The sequence below is a fragment of the Nothoprocta perdicaria genome, unplaced genomic scaffold, assembly GCF_003342845.1.
Source record: "Nothoprocta perdicaria isolate Ctin4 unplaced genomic scaffold, notPer1 scaffold_56, whole genome shotgun sequence".
NCBI lineage: Eukaryota > Metazoa > Chordata > Aves > Tinamiformes > Tinamidae > Nothoprocta > Nothoprocta perdicaria.
In genome coordinates this window covers 3,927,300-3,945,991 of record NW_020455821.1, presented here as the reverse complement: position 1 = coordinate 3,945,991, position 18,692 = coordinate 3,927,300, and the positions used below count along the sequence as shown (strand labels likewise).

The 18,692-nt window shown below is 39.4% G+C and overlaps 1 protein-coding gene across 1 annotated transcript; it reads right to left on the bottom strand.

Moving 5' to 3' along the window:
* Positions 1–6,143: 6,143 nt before the first annotated feature.
* On the bottom strand, positions 6,144–8,397 carry SIVA1 (SIVA1 apoptosis inducing factor). Its single transcript, XM_026048670.1, has 4 exons — positions 8,280–8,397; positions 7,861–8,067; positions 7,397–7,553; positions 6,144–6,698 (listed from the first exon to the last, which is right to left on the bottom strand). Exons 1-4 carry the CDS (start codon positions 8,395–8,397, stop codon positions 6,641–6,643), a joined length of 540 nt encoding a protein of 179 aa, XP_025904455.1. The 3' UTR covers positions 6,144–6,640.
* Positions 8,398–18,692: the final 10,295 nt, after the last annotated feature.

The following is an 18,692-nucleotide window of genomic DNA, read 5'->3' as shown; positions in this document are numbered from 1 at the left end:
TTGCAATAACTTACATCTGTTGCCCTCTGCCCTTTCACTGCAAATCTGTGTAAAGAGCCTGGCTTCCCTCTCCTTTCAACACATCTCATTAGATGAGGGAAGACAATAATCAGATCTGCCTCAGCCTTGCCTCCTCCCAGCTGATCAGACACAGTTCTCAGCCTCTCCTTGCACAGTCCTTTCCCTGGACTCACTCACATGAAGAGCTTTCTTGTCCTGGGAGTCCCAAAGTGGACACAGTGCTTCAGATGCAGCATCACAAGCGATGGATGGAAAGAATTACTCCCCTAGATCTCCTGCTTTCGGTCTTACAAAAGCCCAATACGGTTAAACTTTGTCATAGCAAAGACATATGTTGACTTACAAGGCGGCTTGTCCATCAGGTCCTTTCCTGCAAAGCTTTCCTCATCAGCCTGTGCGGTAGGATACAGTTACCTTATCCCAGATGCAGGACTCTGTGCTATTCCTATTGAACTTCAGGAGGCTCCCAACAGCCCATTTCTCCAGCTTGCTGAGGCTCCAGCTGCCTCCCTTCATTTATCAACTGCTGCCTCCAATCAATCTGCTATCACACAGGATCTTGCTAAGTCCCTTCTGTCTCATTATTCCAATTACTAGTGAAAACAGAACCAGTTCCAGTAATAACCCCCTAAGGAAGGCCACTAGTAACCAGCTGCCAGATGGATTTTGCACTGTCAACCAAAGCCTGGCAGTCCAGGGAATCTTACACCCACCTTGTAGTCTGTCTGCCCAAAYTCTCCAGCACAGCTTCTGCAAGAGCGCTTGAGAGGGACCTAGTTGAAAACTTTGCTAAAGTAAACGGTACCTGCTGTTCTCCTCTCAGCACAGGAGGCTCTGAGGTTGGTCAGGCATGACTGAGTCTTGCTCAATTCACACTGGCTGCTCCCAAACACCTTCTTGCACTGCACAAACCTTTTGTGAAGATTTGCTCTGTAATTTTGTGCAGCCCAAGCTTCAGCTCACCAGAGTGTAATTCCTCAGACTGACATCTTGGAAGATGAGCAGGACATTCACCTGTAGCCAGTCACTAGGAACCCCACCAACTTGCACAACCTTGTACCACACCCCACTCACTACCACAACCTGGCAGTGGATATTGCCTCCTTCCTCAGCACTTTCAGATGCATTTGAATCCTCCTCCAAAAACTCTGCTAGAGGTTATTCTACAATAACCCATACACAATAACCCTCACACTATCACAGGAAAGTTATTCCTCTTAAAGATGTGAAATATGCTCATTTATTGCAATAAATTGTGCRATTCAATATTTTCAAAAGAACGGTGTGACCTATGTGTTGCCTGGCATTTTATGTGTGTATATATACATATATATACACACACACACACTTATAGTATATATAATCATATATAAAAATAAATATACATAAAAATATATGTATATATATATAATAAATACATATATGGCATAAAAGTATGTCCATTAACATTACTGATACCTTAAATTGTGTTTTTTTTTTTTTAATTTGCTTTAATCTTATGAACATAATCTACATCTTTACTTTTCTCTTTACCTTTTGCAGCAAAAAGCACCATTTTATTTTCTACAGACTACCAAGGACTTTTCTTTTTAAACAAAGAAAGAATATCAGCTCAATKATGGCAGTATCAGTATCATGAGCTCTGTGAGTTAAGGGTCGTCTCAGAACATCGGTAGGAATCTGGGCAAACCCAACCGAGCGATGCCACCTTGTGGATATAGCATGAAACTAAATGTAGGTATTTGCCATTACGTATGTGGACTTTTAAAGGCTTTATATAAAATACATTTATTCTAATACTTTAATCAGATTTCAGTGGATTTATAGGGAGTCTCTGTCGTCTTTTTTGCAACACCAGTATAAATTTAAAGGCACATATATTATATGGAAAATAGAGCAGGATCTTGCCCGGCACATCTACATTGACGTCTGCTTTGCTGTGGATGTTTATCAAGCAGACATCTGCCCCGCTACCTGCAACTATTTCTGTCAAGGAAGGAATGGGAAAATATTAATTGCCTACAAAAAAATAAAGAGATAGCATACCAAGTGAAAATAAGGTTGCTAATTTCACTTGCATTTGACCAAAACTGTATAAAATAAAATTACATGTATAAATCCTAAATTTTAAAGTAAATCTTGAAGTCATAAACTTTAAGTATATTATTTAKCTCCTACTGAGATCACTGATTTTAATGGAAATCAAGTGATGGAAGTAAAAACTTGTATTTAAGAAAGTTAGCTGTGAACATTTATCTCAGAAGCTGAGGCTGCAATGCTTGCCAGTGCTATAATTTGTAGTGATAGCAGTTCAAAATGCAAGTTAACCATAACTGACATACAACTTTTGAATATTTTTGGAGATAAAATATTTATACAAACTGCAAAGTGATAGAGGAGTTAAATGCATAACTAAGTGATAGTCAATAAATATTATAAAATACATAGTGAATATCCACTATATTCACTTTTAGACTCTCCCTATTGCAGTTTTAAAGCAAAATTTAAATTATTTTTATTCCAATTATCCACMTACAACATTAATCTTGAAAACATATAGTTTCTGCTTATTATAAGTAGAAAYGTTAATATTTTTAAGTCTCTTGGCTACTTCTAATAGAAAAAYGAGTTTCTATTAGTATGAGTAATAATACAATGGTCAAAGCTTTGCAACCTTGCCTTGTAAATGTCAGTAATTAGAAAACCTAAAGAAAGCAGAAAAAAAAAAGCTTATGGAAATCAAACATCTGGAAAACAGTGTGGCTTTTTTTTTCCCTCCCCTCTCCTTTTTCACTTTCTTTTTGTCTTATCTGTCATCCTCAAAAAAGCTACAGGAGAAAGGATGATATCTTAGAAGAGTCTCCCACCAAGAAGCTATTCATTTGTCACAGAGGACACATTTTACATTGACAAACATTTCAAAGATAAGCTATAAAGTTTGCCTATTCCGCCTTCGTATTGCTGYAGCAGTTTTCTTCTGCCATTAGTATTTTAGGGAGCCACACTGCCATTCAGTGATCAGAGCTGAGAAACTTGAGACCAAAGCTGTTGTTTCCTTTTCTACTTACATACCCAGAAGTTCTGAGTTCCTTTTCTACTTCTGGGTTCAGGAAAAACAAAACAAAATCATCATCATCATCAACAACAAAAATAGTTTAAAACACCTCTAGATTCCTGCCACTCCTTAGTATCTTCTAGCACAGATCAAGCAAATTGTCTTATCCATATTGATAAAGAAAAAAGAAAGAAGGGATCTTTCTTCACTTGCAAATAAATAACTTCATTTTTATGCCCTGACCTGAAATAAAATCAAGCAGCATTTAGTTATCATTTGTCCAGAAGAAAAGGTCATAAGTTGCTTTCAGACTCCTTTCCATTTGGAACATGACTCACAACCAAAGCAGGGGACTTCCCCCAGTCAGGTGCTGGCTTATTAAACAAAAAGAGATACTAATTACACAAGGGCACCAGTTGGATTTGCAAGTCTTGGTAACACTTTTTTGGATGTCTGGACCAGATGCAGACATCATCTTCTGTCTTGGAAAGCCAATAGGCCGTTGATCTGCTACGATTAACATGCAAGTACTGCTTACTGTGTGCACAGGGCTGAGGTTATTGGCATACTCACAAATTTGATCAACCCCTCACGATCACAGAGCTACTGCGAGGGATATGTGTCGCAGGAACATGCTCTTAAAGGAAATTTCTCGAGCTTATGTAATCTTTTCAGTGACATTTTCTTCATACCGGGCGGTTTGGTTGTAATACAGATTATAGACACCAGAGACTGTAGCAATTTAGCATATCACTCTAAAGAGAAAATCTGAAGTCTCTCAAGTCTTGAAGTCTTGCATTTCTGATATTTACTGGCATGTTAGGCTTAGATGAAATTATTATAATCCTGATCSGATCAGCTTGCTCTCTTTGTAGACAAAGAAAAGTAGTGTTTAAGATTTATTTCAAAAGGCCTCAGAAGACTTCTACTCATCTGCAAAAYCATTGCTGTAGGATATCTTTAGCCCACCAATATGCTTGCTACTCAGAGCTTCCCTCTGAAGTCCATGCAAACTTTGATTTTCTGACGTAATGCACTGAGGAGAAAAATATATATTAATAACAGTAGAACAAAGCAGAATGACAAAAGAAATCCTGCTTATTAAGTAAAATAGACAGCTTTTCTAGCTCCAAAAGACACTCCCAAGAACAYGCAGGGTACAGCGCTGACCAGTGTTAATGGACAGGCCCTTTTGAAGGGACATTAGCAAGACACAGAAAAGCTCTGAATCTCACTTGAGTTTTTCCTTTTACAAGTTTTTCTGTAGGAAACATAGTAGTTAAACACACTCCATTTCCTACTTCCTACTGCTTATCTAGAACTAACACAGGAATTTTTCTCAACGTGGAACATATACACACGGGTAAAAAAGAAATATTTTCATATCTTCTSAATATTGAGAAATGTAACAATTAGTAACCATTAACATCAAAATAAAAATGTTGTGTACGATGCATCAATCCAGAAGTTTTCAGTACTATTCAGTGATTTATCCATTCTACCCATCCCCATCTTCTTGAATCCCTCCCGATTCATCCTCTTTTTTCCCCCCCCTCCCCCTTCTAACTCTTTATTCTGCAAAAGGTGCCTGCTATAACTTATGCAAGCCCATTTCCAAGGAGCTGACTAGATAAAAACAAGACATTTAAGCCAAGAAACTCAAATCATTGTTCATAGAGCACAGCTTTCTGGGAAGCACAGAATTGTCTAAATGAGCCAAGTATCCATCAGCTACTTTGAAACGTAAGTAAATAACCTGCCTCATCTCTTCAGGAGCCTGGAAACAAAACAGTATTTTCAGTTTCTCATCCTCAGGGGAGGACAAGTAAAAGCAGATACACACTCGGAGGTTTCAGTTTGCAAAACAAGCCTAACTGAAAGGCATTTTCATTCACTGCTGAGAGCAAATAAAGCACAGACTTTAATATTTGTTTCTGAAAGTACCAGTTTGAACACAGTAACCTCGGGATGCTTCCCATTCAAAAGTTCAGCTTTATGTTTTAAGTTGCTTACCATAGAAACAATGTTTTTACCTGCTCTATGCTACCTGGTAACTGGGTTGTGCCTTCATCTTCTCTCAATCTATTGTAGCTTTGAAAGAGATGGACAATATTTTGAAATCACTGTACACACTGACAGTTTTTACTAGTAGTCTACTTGATTTACTTATTCAAAATTTTATTTTGTTTGCTTGCTTGAGAGATGTAGACAAAATATATTTTTATGTCTGCTCAAGTCTCCCAGCTACTGCAGTTAAGTAGTAGTAACTCTTCCSTTCTAACTGGCTACAAAGTAGAGAAAACAGAGAAACCAACCGGAGCAYATGAGGGAAGCCATAATGATGCACAAATTGTTGACTCAGTAGCAAAGCAATTCACCTAGGATACCCTAAAAGGCACATACATACATACCTTAGAACTCTTCCGTAAGGTAAGGTATTACACAGGCCTGAAATCACATGATCCTGCACCCAAATATGCCAAATACTCCCTAGGTCAAGCAGTCTGCAACTATTTAGTGTCACTATTCAGCAACGGGTATCATCCCACCCTCTGCTAAAAACATTTCTATACTGTTCAGTGAGGTGCAATATTTATTCTGAAATTCTGAAAATAGGCAGTATGCTTGCAGCAGCCTATTAAATAGAAAGGMTTAAGATGTATTCCTACAGGTAAGAAATAAGTCTCCCAAGTGAGCTAGCATTATAAGAGCTGTTCCTCTGAAAAGGTAATTTCTGCCAATTTAATAAGGGTAAAAATAATTTCATACAAAAATGTAACAATTTCAGTTGAGAAGACTGAGAAGCACAACCCGCAGAATTTGTTCTGGGAATGCAGAGCAAGTAATTTAGAAAATGGAGTTTTAGTTATGAGTGCCATTAGAGACTTAGTCCCCTCTCACCAGATTTTTTTTTTCTCCCTAACTTTAAAGGTAGCTATTTAGGTCATTCTTTTTTTTTTTTTTTTTTTTTTTTATTTTTCCTACAGTAAAAAGCACTTAAAAAAAAATCACAGTCAGGTAGCAAATGAAAGTTACCTTGAGGGGCTTTTCAGTAGCACATAAACGATGATCTTGTTCCTGTTCCTACAGGACAGAAATCCTAAGCAAACTGGTCTCTGCATTAAAATCTGAAGGGACAGTGAAGACTAGGCAAGTTTCTGGAAAGCTATATTTGAGCAAAACCCTTTTTCAGACCACTTCATGAACTATTTTTGAGGACATGCTCAGAAAAATACAAAGTTATGCAAACACATTACTTTTTAATTCTGAGATATTGCAATAATGATCCAGTAAAACCCATCTTTAACACTTGACTGTTGAATAAAGCTCCTGCTTAACGGGCAATTCAAAGTTATTATAGAAAAAGGTTTGTGAAAGTTAACTCAAAATAATCTATAAATGCTCAAAATATAAAAGTTTATTTAGCTACAATATTAAAAAGTACGTATAAAGATATAAAACACAGAAATTGCATAATTAATTCACAGGCTATTAATTGACGAGGCACCAAGGAGACCATGAAATCTGTGGACATCTTAGCCATAAGGAGGATTTCATCAAGCTTCAGACTTGAAATATTGAACAACCATTGCAGAGAACTTGTTCACCAACATCACCATAACTAGGGAAAAGAAAACAACAAAACAAAAAAAAACAAAGTCAATAGACTGTCTTTGACTTTGCCCAGTGCAAATTGTAACTACAATTCCTCCATACAACACTCTCAGTATTCTTCTATATTACAGAGCTACTAACAATGATGGAAAAACAACAACAACAACAACAACAACAACAACAAGAAAAAAACAACCTTCAAGATTAGGCCATGGGAGTGCACTCAGTCATGTCAGCCAGCATACCATATTGCTGGCAGGAAAGCAACAGGCATTATTTTGTTTCCTAGAACATTTAAGTGAAAAACTGGACTAGACTTATACTAAAGTTAATTACTTCACACATGCATTTTATTTTCATTATGTTTTATGGCTTTACTGGAACAGTAAAGCCAGTGGAACAGGCTGTCCAGGGAGGTTGTGGAGTCTCCTACTCTGGAGGTCTTCAAAACCCGCCTGGATGCCACCCTGTGCCACATGCTCTAGGTGTGCCTGCTTGAGCAGGAAGGTTGGACTAGATGATCTSTAGAGGTCCCTTCCAACCTTGAATATTCTGTGATTCTGTAATTTACTGCAGCTAATTCAATAWGAGTATTTAAATCCCTCAGGTAAACAAAAAAATATTTGTTGAGTCTTCATCCACTAGGCCAATTTTGAGAGCATACATATTAAAAACAGCAGCTTGAGAAGTCTGTTGGGTACTTACTCAACAACAGAGCACAACGAGCAGGTAACTGCGTTACAGGAGCTGCAGAGCCTGCTGCAGTTCTGGCACACGAACCGGTCACACTGTGTACACGCTTCCTTAACATCGGCCGTTCTCACACACGAGGAACAGGCTTTGGATACTCCCACTGGTGGAACTGCTTGGAAGAGATGCAATTTAACGGTCAATGCACTTCAGAGCAAAACAGAAGAGTTGAAAAAGTATCTAAGAGTCCTGTGAGACCTGCAAGGGCATGTTTTGAAGAACAYGACTGCAGAGTGAGCAAAGGGCTCACTTGCTGAAGTGGGTAGAAAACAGCTGTAACAAAATTGCTACATTATTGCAGAAAACATGCCTACAATAGGAGCAACAGTTTCTAAAGGTTTTTTAAAAAAAAAAAAGTTATTTAAAACATTAAAAAAGGAACYGAGGCCTGCCAGAGGAGGTGTCTCCCGGCCACTCACCCTTTTCCATGGCGGCCGAGCGCCTCAGCAGCTTCCCGTCGTGGCCGATGAGCAGCTGCCCGCTCCAGCAGCGCCCCGGCAGGGTGTCCCGGGCCTCTCCGCCCGGCTCGGGCGAGCGGCTGACAGCGCAGGTGCCCGGGGCGCCGGCGGGCCAGGCGCCCTCCATGTACGCCTGGGCGCCCCTGAAGAGCAGCCGCCGCGTCCTCTCTGCCGAAGGGAGAAACGCGTTAGAGGCGACCGTAGGGCTAGGGGAAGGGGCAGCGGTGGGAGCGACCTTCAGAGGGACCGTTAGGGGCGGCTGGGGCAGCGCTGAGGGAAGGGGCGGCGGTTGGGGCGACCGTTAGGGGCGGCTGGCGCAGCGCTCAGGGCGCAGGCCGGGCCCAGCGCTTCCCGCCCGCYCTGCCTCCCCGACCGCTCACCGAAGACCTCCCGCCGGTACTCCTCGCCTCGCACGCCGCGGCTCAGCTCGCGCAGCCCAACGCGGGTCTTCAGCTGGAGCGGGGCCGCGTCCCCGAAGGGGCACGAGCGCTTCGGCATCGCGGCCCGCGCGGGGAGCGCACCGTGGGAGGAACCGCCGCTGCCGCCCGTCCCCCTCCGCGGGAAGTGACAGCAGCACTGGCCAATCACGACTGCCGGCGCTCGCCTTTTTCATGCGTCATGGCARCTCTTGGCCAATGGCGATAGGGGGCGGGAGAAAGGAAGCGCGGGGCGCGGGATGGGCGGGGCCGCGCTGAGGAGAGGTGGAGCGAGATGGCGGGCGGCCCCTTTGAACAGTCCGAAATTCTGGCTTTTCAATAAACTTGCTGACGTTTTGTCCTCCTTTTCTGCCGTAGAAGCCTTGTGCTGTGTTTCTCGATTTCATATAAGTCTTGCTAAAACTTAACCTGCCCCTGACATTATTTGAGATCTCTAAGTGCCACGAAACCACCTAAAAGATCTATAAATGTAAGAGTTTACTTTTTTTTTTTTTTTTAATAAAACAAAGGCACAACCTCATGCTAGCCAGAGACTCTTGTCACAGCGTGGTAGTAACAAAAGCAGCAGCAACAACAAAAGCTCTCTCTTGTCAGAATCTGTTAGTAACAAAAATCAGAAACCTGATTTGCTAGGAGAGGTTCACTAACATTTCTGAAAATGAACATTTCTGAGTGACTGAGCAGTCAGTCATATAGTATGGTGTAGTATACAATACTATGTATCATATGTATATATTATATCATATATATCATATATATTATAATATATAATATGCACTATGTATATATATTACACACATATACACACACATATATACATCATATTATATACCATACATATTTCAGTACATATTTCAAAAATGCCTTGTTTTCCTTAATGCAAACAAGACCTTCAACACCATCATTGGTAATCTTGGCATAAGTGCTGCAGTTTGTTTGGGTTTGTATTTTTCCAAGAATTCATCTGTCACAAAAATTGCATTTCTTCCCCCCCCCCCCCCCCCCAAAGAGGTTTCTGTATTCAAGCTTTTAATCATTATATATGTGAGGTGGAAATTCTGAACAGAATCATGAGTAAATTTTCCAGCAATTAACACTGAAATTATGTTTTATTCCTTTAGTTGTTGAATTACTGACACTACTAGGATACAGGTCACAATCATTGTGATTTCATACAGTTTCATGTTACTTTTCTTTTTCTTCTTCCTGTAGGACTTCTTGAATAGCCAAGCTGATCAAGTTCTTACTGTCTGTGGAATGGAAGCTACAGCTGTAAAGCACAGTAATTTATAAAAATACCTCCTGTGCTGCAAGTTCTTATTCTTGCCAAATGTTCCTAAATTGTGAAAAACTCAACTTAGTTGTCTTGTGTAGGTACTTGCAGATGCTCTCCTAAAGATGTTCAATAGCAATTATTCCACTGTGCTTTGAAAACTCATGGTCTTCTCTTTATTTCTGGTTAAGGAAATGTCTTAGCAAATTATCGTTAAATACACACACTGGGGTCCCTGAAGCTCTCTGGGAAGTATGTGCGAATCAAAATGTAATCCCAGGCAGACTGCTGTTCCTGTTCAGGATAGAGAGCAGTAGATCACAAGCTTCATTAACAGGACACAAGTATGGATGAAGATGAACTGTGTGGGATATGAAGATAAAAGCACTATTCTGCTTAAAGTTAAAAGAACTATTCTGCTTATGGCAAAGAATGCTCTGAGTGTCTGATTTTGGAATATGGAAAGATTTTGAAAGGAGCAGCATGTGCTATAGCAGTGCTGCTGGAGCTTTCACTGAAGGGAAAATGTAAGGGCACTTTCCCTTGATTGACACACGACATAGTCAAGATGTTCTACTAGGATTACATTTGCAACCTGCCACCAACCCTCCACCACAGGGCAAATGCAGGAACCTTCTGTTGCAGCAATCTGAGTCAGCCTCAGGTGGTGACACCTCTTTTTTAATTGCTTTGCAAGCCTCAGCCCTAACAACATCTGTTACTGATCAGATACTTTCTATTTGAAATCAAAAAGGCAGAATAATTCTGTTTTGTCTCCATCAGCATAGTCTGTCACCCTATAAGGGGAGAATTGGTTTATCTGCCAGTCAGGATGATTCCCTAGTATTTCATCAATTTGATAGCAATAAGCTTTGAGGAAGATTCGCTGGTAATTTGGAAGTAGAAGAAARACTGAGATTTGATTTGGCAAAGTTTGCTGGCATTGAACATTCATGAAAATTAATGCTGACAATCTCAAAGTTAATTAATGAGTTTGTGTATTATGTTACACAGCTTCTGAATATGCAAAAACCCCAAGCAAATCCCAAACCACTGATAGTAATTGTGAAATATGATAATTTTGGCTTATCCTTGAAAACATGTTTGTGAAAGAAAACAGGAAATAAAAATGACACAATCTTTTCCTTTCTGTTCTACTTTCTTGTACCCATTTAYGAATGCTACAGACCCACCACCTGGATGACATCTTTATAACTCACAGAATAAGGAGAATTGCATTAAAATTCTCCTTGAGTTAGAATTTTCTATTTCTGCTAAACAGATTTCGAAAGTCAGGCTGGATCATGGYTGTAACCATGATAACTCTGCCCTCTGTAATATCCCATTTCTGCCAGTAGAAGGTGCTTCAAGAAAGAGCAAGGACAGACAGTTCTGGCCCTAGTTGACCTACGATTTCTAGCAGCTTAGAAATCTTTGGATCCTAGAGTTCCTTGTGGATCACAGTATAGATAGGCGCCTTCTTTACGAGGTTGTCCGATCCACTTGTAGAAACCAGAAACATATTTAATTTCTTCTTTTGTCTTGTAAGTTCTACAACTTAACAATATTTAAGAAAATGCTGCTTTTGGTTTGTTTTTTTGGTATGCTACCTGTTAATTTCACTGAATTTCTCATGGTTTTATGAAGAATAATGAGTAAAAAAATCCTTATTCTTTCTCTTCACAGCATTCATGGTTATAAAGACATCTGACAGGTTTTCCTTGTCTATCTTTTGTTCAAGGCRAAATGTTTTGTCCTGTTGAAGCCCTTCTTGGCAGTGTGCACACAACTCAGCACCCAGCACCTATGCCAGGTCCTGGAGCTCAAGGTGACAGACCCTCCCTCTGSAAAGGCATTAAATGGTTTGGGATGGGAGGGAGGAAGACCTCTGCATTGGGTAACAGSGGACTAGGTGGCTATGTATTAGCAGCAAACCTCACTTGTAGCATATACATAGCCACGGAGGTCCTTTCTGAACATTTCATACCCTACTCCACCGTTTCTGAAGGTTGGTGGCCAGTATTCCAGCCTTGGGCATGCTAGGAACCAAGATGTCCTAAATCTAAAGATTTCCTCTTGGTTCCTTCCCTAATATTTTCTGATTTATCATTTTATATTACTGCTGAGTATGAACTGATGTTTCCAGGAAATTATTTATAAATGACTCTGAAGATGACTCCCCTGAGTGGTAATTACTAATTTAGAGCTCCTCACTGTGTATATATAGCTGAGGTTATATTTCCCCCTTACATGTTCCTGCATACTGCACAATGCCATTGCCATTTATCATCACTTTAGTATAGTGAAAGCCTGAAAAACACACAGCTCTTCCCAGTTGGTTTCTAGATTTGACTTTTAACAATAATTCAGCAAACGCTAATCCCTCACTGCTCACCCCCTTTCTCAGAATATTTATAAATTCATCAAGCTGCACAGACGTCTTGCCAGAACTTCCTCTACTGTGAAATCATTTATTCTTACCATTTGTTTCCTGTCTTTTAATGAGATATTAATATGGAAAATTCTTTGCTCTTGTTCTGTGGCAGATGGTTTTTAAAAGAGGTTTCTTTTCATGAAAGGCTTTGTTAAAAAAAATTGAAGCCATAAACACATGTACTATTTGGATCACCTATGTCCATATGCCTATTAATCCCTTCACAGACTTCTAAAATGTTTTTGAGACATGTTGACCATTTTCCAATTTCTCATATTTATTCTCATACTTATCCATGTGTCTACTAAAACTAGTTTTCATGAGACTTTCTACCAAGTGAGGTTTACTGATCCCTTTGTGAAAATTGGTCGCATATTCCTTTGGCTTTGGGGAAATATACACCTTACAAATACACTCAATATACACATGCAGACCTCTGCTACAATACACTTTGCCCACAAAATGTACAGATTTAGACTTTAAGTCCCAATAAGCAATGGGAGAATGTTAAAGTTCTGTTTCTGATCCCTCTGTAACACAAATCATGCTAAATGTTTGCTGTCAGCCATGCTCCCAGCTACCCCAAAATTTAACTTTTTAGTAGTTACCACTGACCAGGTACATTGGAATCAGGATCACAGACACTGTAAATTACAGACATTGTAAATCAAGGCTGGACACTTTCTTAAGAGAAAAAGAGSTTACCTTGTTTGGAAAAGAACAAAATGAGGAAAATTCTGCCATCTGTTTTAAGCAGGGTGTCAGACAAAATATCCAAAATGTCTGTTCTGGCTCCATGAATCTAAATATTCATCAGCCTTCAGTCATCACGTCTGTGCCCCACCTTGCAAGCAATCTTTACATTTTAGCATAGCAAAGTATTCCACCTTAGGAGTAGGTGAATATCCAGAGGATTCCACTAGCTTTTAAATTGTTCTAAATTCCAAATCTGCTCCAATCTTTCATTATTGGGCTACTTAGAAATAAACGCAAACACCTTGCATAGAGGTAGCAGCCTGAGAACCATCAGAGCAGCTTAAAGCTGCTCCTTTATTTTTATGCCCTTTGATTTCCCAGCCTTCACAGCCAACATGTTCACAATTCCTACCAAAGGGCTGCACGCGACTCAGCTGTTATCTGTTAGCAAGTGCCAGGACACAGATGTGTGTCATTTTACTGTGACCACTTAGCACTTCTAATCCTGATGAATTAGTGAGAAAAGGTCTGTCAAGTGAGTGAGGTGCAGYGTTAAGGGCGAGCTATTGAACCATGCTGTTACTAAGCCAAAATTCTGCCATCATGGCATGGGAGCCAGTAGCCAGTACGTGCTGTTAAATTAGCATGAGATGGAGGAATTTCATAGCATGTTAATATTTTTTAGCTATCAGATACAACTATATATACATATTTATATATAGTTTGGGATGGTTTGGTATATCAAGATACTGGACGGTGGCACTCACACTAGAGGGCACTCTCAAGACTTGTTAGCATTTTGCTGCGGAATGAATTCTTGCCCGAGGACAGTTTCATATGCTGTGCTTTGCATGCTGCTCCTTTATTCATTCCCTGTGGTATCCATGTAGCTGGAACAACTCAGGATACATCAGTKCATCTCTGAAGGAACCGTGTCAACTTATACTGGCAAAGAGTCTGGCRCCAGGAGCCAGAGCAAAGTGTTTATTTTAAATGTGTGTGACTATTGTCGGTTGTGGATAATGGAAGTTCTCTGTCCTCAAAACACAACTGCAGAGAGCCAAAGGCAGCCAGTGTCTGAAGGCTGCCAGGACACCGTGTCACAGCTGTAGTTACAGTAACCATCGCTAGGGCTAATGTGGAAATTCTCTCAGTATTGCCTTTTAGGTTGAAATCTGTTTACATTGTGGAGTCTTCATAGCACATGTTCTATCCGGTTGCTGTTTGCTGAGAAGTGTGCATGAAAGATGACCTATAAGCTATAAAAAATAACACTCAGTTTTAGGCCTATCACTCAGGGTGCTAATTTATAGAATGAGGCTTGTGCTGCTGGCCTGTTTCCCCACTAGAATAGAAATTATCAATACTCTTTGCACAGGGCTCAGACTTTCATCAGTCTCAGTCTTGCTTATTTAATGATGTAGCCTGATGCAAATCAATCCCCAACAGACAAAATATCTTATTCCATTTGCAATCCCTTGCAAATCCTCAGCTAGTATTTTTTATTTCTTCCACTGCGGCCTTCTTCTTCTTGTACTAACATTCATTACAATGTATTCTACACATTTATGCTCAATACATCTCTCCCATTTATATGCAATCTCTCATCTTTATTTTCTTCCTTTTTTTTTTTTTTTTTTTTTTTTTTGCATGGGAATTTCAAAGAAGACATTGATGTGACAGATAATCACATTTCTCTTTATTCTGATGGCTCTTTCATGTCTTCAAGCTTGGGAAGATCTCCAGATCAATGGTGAAGATGTTCAGTACTGTCTTTGTCTCTAAGACTGATTCTTTTATCACTAGCTAAACTCTACAAGTAAACTACCACACAAATATATCACCAGTGAATTAGTGCAAATGTAGAAATGCAGAATGGTCCATCTTTAAGATTGTAGCTAAGTAATGAAACATTAATGAAATAGCCTAATATTCCTTCTAGCTCTTCAAAGTTCACTACAATGTTCATTCTAGACACTGGTAATTTGAATGACACTGGTAATTCTAGACTGGACATTCTAGACACTGGTAATTTGGGGCAAGTTGAATAGCCAGCCCTATTCTGCATCACTTTGCTGCTGTTTTATTCTAACTTCATTTTTTCAGCAAATTTAGAGATGCTTCTCTGTTAAGACCTTATTTATTTCACCATCCAACACAGACAAGTAAAGATCATTAAAGGTATATTCTTATTTTGTCTGAGGAAYGTATATTCTTTATCCAATACTTAAAATATTACTTTTTTTCCATTGCCTCCACAAATTTCTTGTCAGCAAATGGGTTTTGTTTCTTAGTTACTTTTTCCAGGAATGATCTTGAGAAGTTTCACATAGAAACTTAATGTTGTTCAAACTGTGTTTTCTCTGACTTGGGTATGATTACACCCTGGCTATATAGAAATAAGCTGCATTCCAGAATTCTGAAAGAAGGGGCATAGGCAAGTGCAAATCAGAAGGAAATATTTTAAAAAAATCTTTCACAGAATTGTGTTATTGGAGAAAATATATTACTCATTTTTAAGGAAATAAAATAATTATGCTGGCCAGAGGGCTGATATACTCTCAACAGTTCGAGTCTCAACAGTTTGCAAGACTCTAGGAATATTTTGAAGAGAAGGCCCAGGACAGACTTAGCAAAAATAGCTTACCTTGTGTAGCTTACCTTTCTTTGATAATAGCCAATTTCATGGACACAGGAAATGCAGCAGCTATAATTTATTTAGACTTCATTAAGCATTTGATAGAAACCATGTAGAGAATAAATAGTTATGAATTAGGGATTAGTATGAAGTGAACAAGGAGCTGGTTAAGGAGAGATGGGATGGCTGATGCTCAAAAGCTCTCCATTTATTGTATTAGCAAATAGTGCAGCCCAATGGGAACAAATCTGCAAAGCAGTTGGTACCAAGGACCCAATATCTACACTATAGATGGAGTTCTGATCTTCCCATGTCTGTCTCCATTGACTGAATTCTGAGTAGTATCTGGAGCCTACAGGGGCACAGCTGGAGAACATCCCTGCTTTAGTTTCATCCGAAAGGAGTCCCATTTCCATGCTGATAGCACTCCGTAGTACAAACCAAAGCACAGTTGGAAGGGAGAACTGAGAGATTTTCTCTAGAAGAAGTAATGTCTGGAGATGAGATTCATTTCAGGAATTCAGCTCAGTGAGCAGCCACATTACAGTTTGGTCTGAATAATGAAGCACGATGACATCTCTGCTAATCGTAAGGACGCTGATAGCTGACTGTGTTCTCTAGTCTTTCACACACAAATCCCTAGTCTGCTGCTCAGGGTATTTTAAGGATTGCAGCAACCACCAGATACTATCTGGAGTACTCTGCCCCTTATCAAGCACTGCAAAGGTATCTCTTGATACCTAACACAGTTATTTGTGGAACTATTTAGAGGTCTGTAATGTAAACTCTGGTGTATAGAGAATCCTAGAATCCTTAAGGTTGGAAGGGACCTTTAGAGATCTTCTAGTCCAACCCGCCTGCTCATGCAGGGTCACCTAGAACATGTGGCACAGGATGGTGTCCAAGTGGGTTTGGAAGATCTCCAGAGAAGGAGACTCCACAGCCTCTCTGGGCAGCCTGTGCCAGGGCTCTGTCACCCTCACTGTTAAGAAATTTTTCCTTAAGTTCCTGTGGAACTTTCGATGCTTTAGTACTGCCTGCCAGAATAACAATGTATTTTCTCAGGACTGCAAAAACATTCAAATACGTCAATCTCCTTTTTCTCCTCACAGAGACATGTCTTTGACAGACACATTTGTGGGCTCAGTGTAAAAATCTGTAATATTTCCAACATTTGAAAAAATGCAGTTGTTGACCAAAATTTACTATATTAAAGGAAGTTACAAACTGTATGTGTATGTATAAACAGACAATCTTGTTTCCTGTTATTTTTGGCTACAGATAATCTCATAGGGCTGGTGGTCTCTGTTGCAGAACAGATATTAATAACACACAAGGGTATTTTAGAACAACTGATCTCCTATAAACATAGCTGATTAAACAACTAAATAAAAAAAGGATATCCTTGAAATCCTTATTCCAGCTTTACTTTTTAATGTCTCACTCTGTTGCTGACACTCACATGAGTCATTATTTAACACCAATGTGAACAATAAGTAAGGGTTCAGCTAGTTCCATTCTAGAGTAAAACCTCTGGGAAGGAATTTCTACAAAGTTTCCCTTAGCAAAGTTGCTATTTGACAGCTTGCAAAGAACCATATTTCTTACCTCCATGAAGCAGGCTGCATAATACAAGTTCTCCTATATGATGAATCCCGTTTAGTACGGTGATGACCAAGGCTTCATGCCTCAGATGCTTCCTTCTTTCCTGGTGACATGGACCTAACAGAAACACGAAACCTGCACTAACAAATTCAGCTATCACATTAGTAGACAAAAAACAGCAGGTTAATGTCTCGATGAAGTAACTATATAACAAGTTGAGAGCTCTTCTAAAGATAACATGGTAGGAGCTATATTTTCTTGCCTAATGCCTCGCTGAAAGAGTGATCAGCTGATCCGTTTTGCAGACATCCAGAGCTTGACATCAGCTTGAGATAGATATGAAACATGCCACTGTGTAGATGTCTGGACCACTTCCATGAGGATCATGGAGTGGTGTAAGGCTTGGGGCCATATAAACTATTATTAGAAGAAGGTAGGAACAGAGAAGTCAAATATTAACTGCACCTCTACAAACGCAAGATGGTTGTATTGTTCCCATTTCTATCAGGCTGTGTATCTTCTTTCCTCCCTCCCAGCCTCAAAGCCCCATTCTCCAGCTGACAGACAACAGATGGACCAGTTACAAAACAGAATGTTCTACCAGTGGGTAATTTCAGCAGAGAGTCACTTATTCCATGTTCTGGGTATTTTTTTTTGCCTTAGGCAGTGCCAGTGTCACACGGAGTTTAATGAAACTGCTTCAGATGCCTCAACTAGCAACCAATGACCTTTCTGCAAGTATTTATAACCAGTGCAAAGGGTATGAAGAGACATAGCACAGAAGTTCCCATACACCTCAAACATTGCACTGAGCTCTGTACTCTCATTTACTGCACAGTCCACTCACCTATTACTCCAGATTCCTCATAAAATGGATGAGGAAAAGAGTAATTTCTATGAAGGTTTTTGGAAGACAGTAACGCACTCATCTGCAGCCCTTCCACATTCTAGGGAGCATCATTACGTTATGTGATTCCATGTCGATCTTCCCTTTCTCACTAGAGTACTGTTGATAAAGAACTATAAGTTCATGTGAGTTATTTTGAGCCATCTATTCTGAAAAAGCCTTTTGTTTTTTTTTTTAATCAATCAGGAAATTCATGAAATGTTCTGATTTGTTATAAAATCAGCGTTCACCAACTAAAGATGACTAATCATGGATTTGCCTTGGTAAATACATATCATTGCTAAGTTTGTAACCAAGCAAAGCCYGATTAAGCTTACCTAATATGTAAAAGAAATCTCAACAACAAGAGTCTTTCTCATAGACTGAAAAAAAATCTATTCCCTGGGTAATTCCTGATAGCTACTATTTTAAATACATAAAATATCAAACCAGGTCTTTCTACGTATTGCATTTTGTTAAAAAGGGAGTGAGAGAGAGAAAGAGTATTCTTATTTTAAACTAATTTTAATATGCCTTTCAGGACAGAATAACAAGTGTAGATCCAAAATTTATCTGAAAAATCTGCATAGACGGAAAGGTGTAAATATAGTTTGTATGTTTCTATAGAAATGCTTAATTTCTCTTCTTTCATTTATAAAGTGCATCATGCCAGAGCTGTAAGACCATATGTAGCCAAATAAAAAATAAAAAGCTTCAAAAACCTAGACTGCATGTGAAGCACACACCTAAATAGGAAGACCATGTTATAAAGGTGTCACAAAAAGTCAAATGCATTAATTAACATTAATTAAATAAGTTACTCA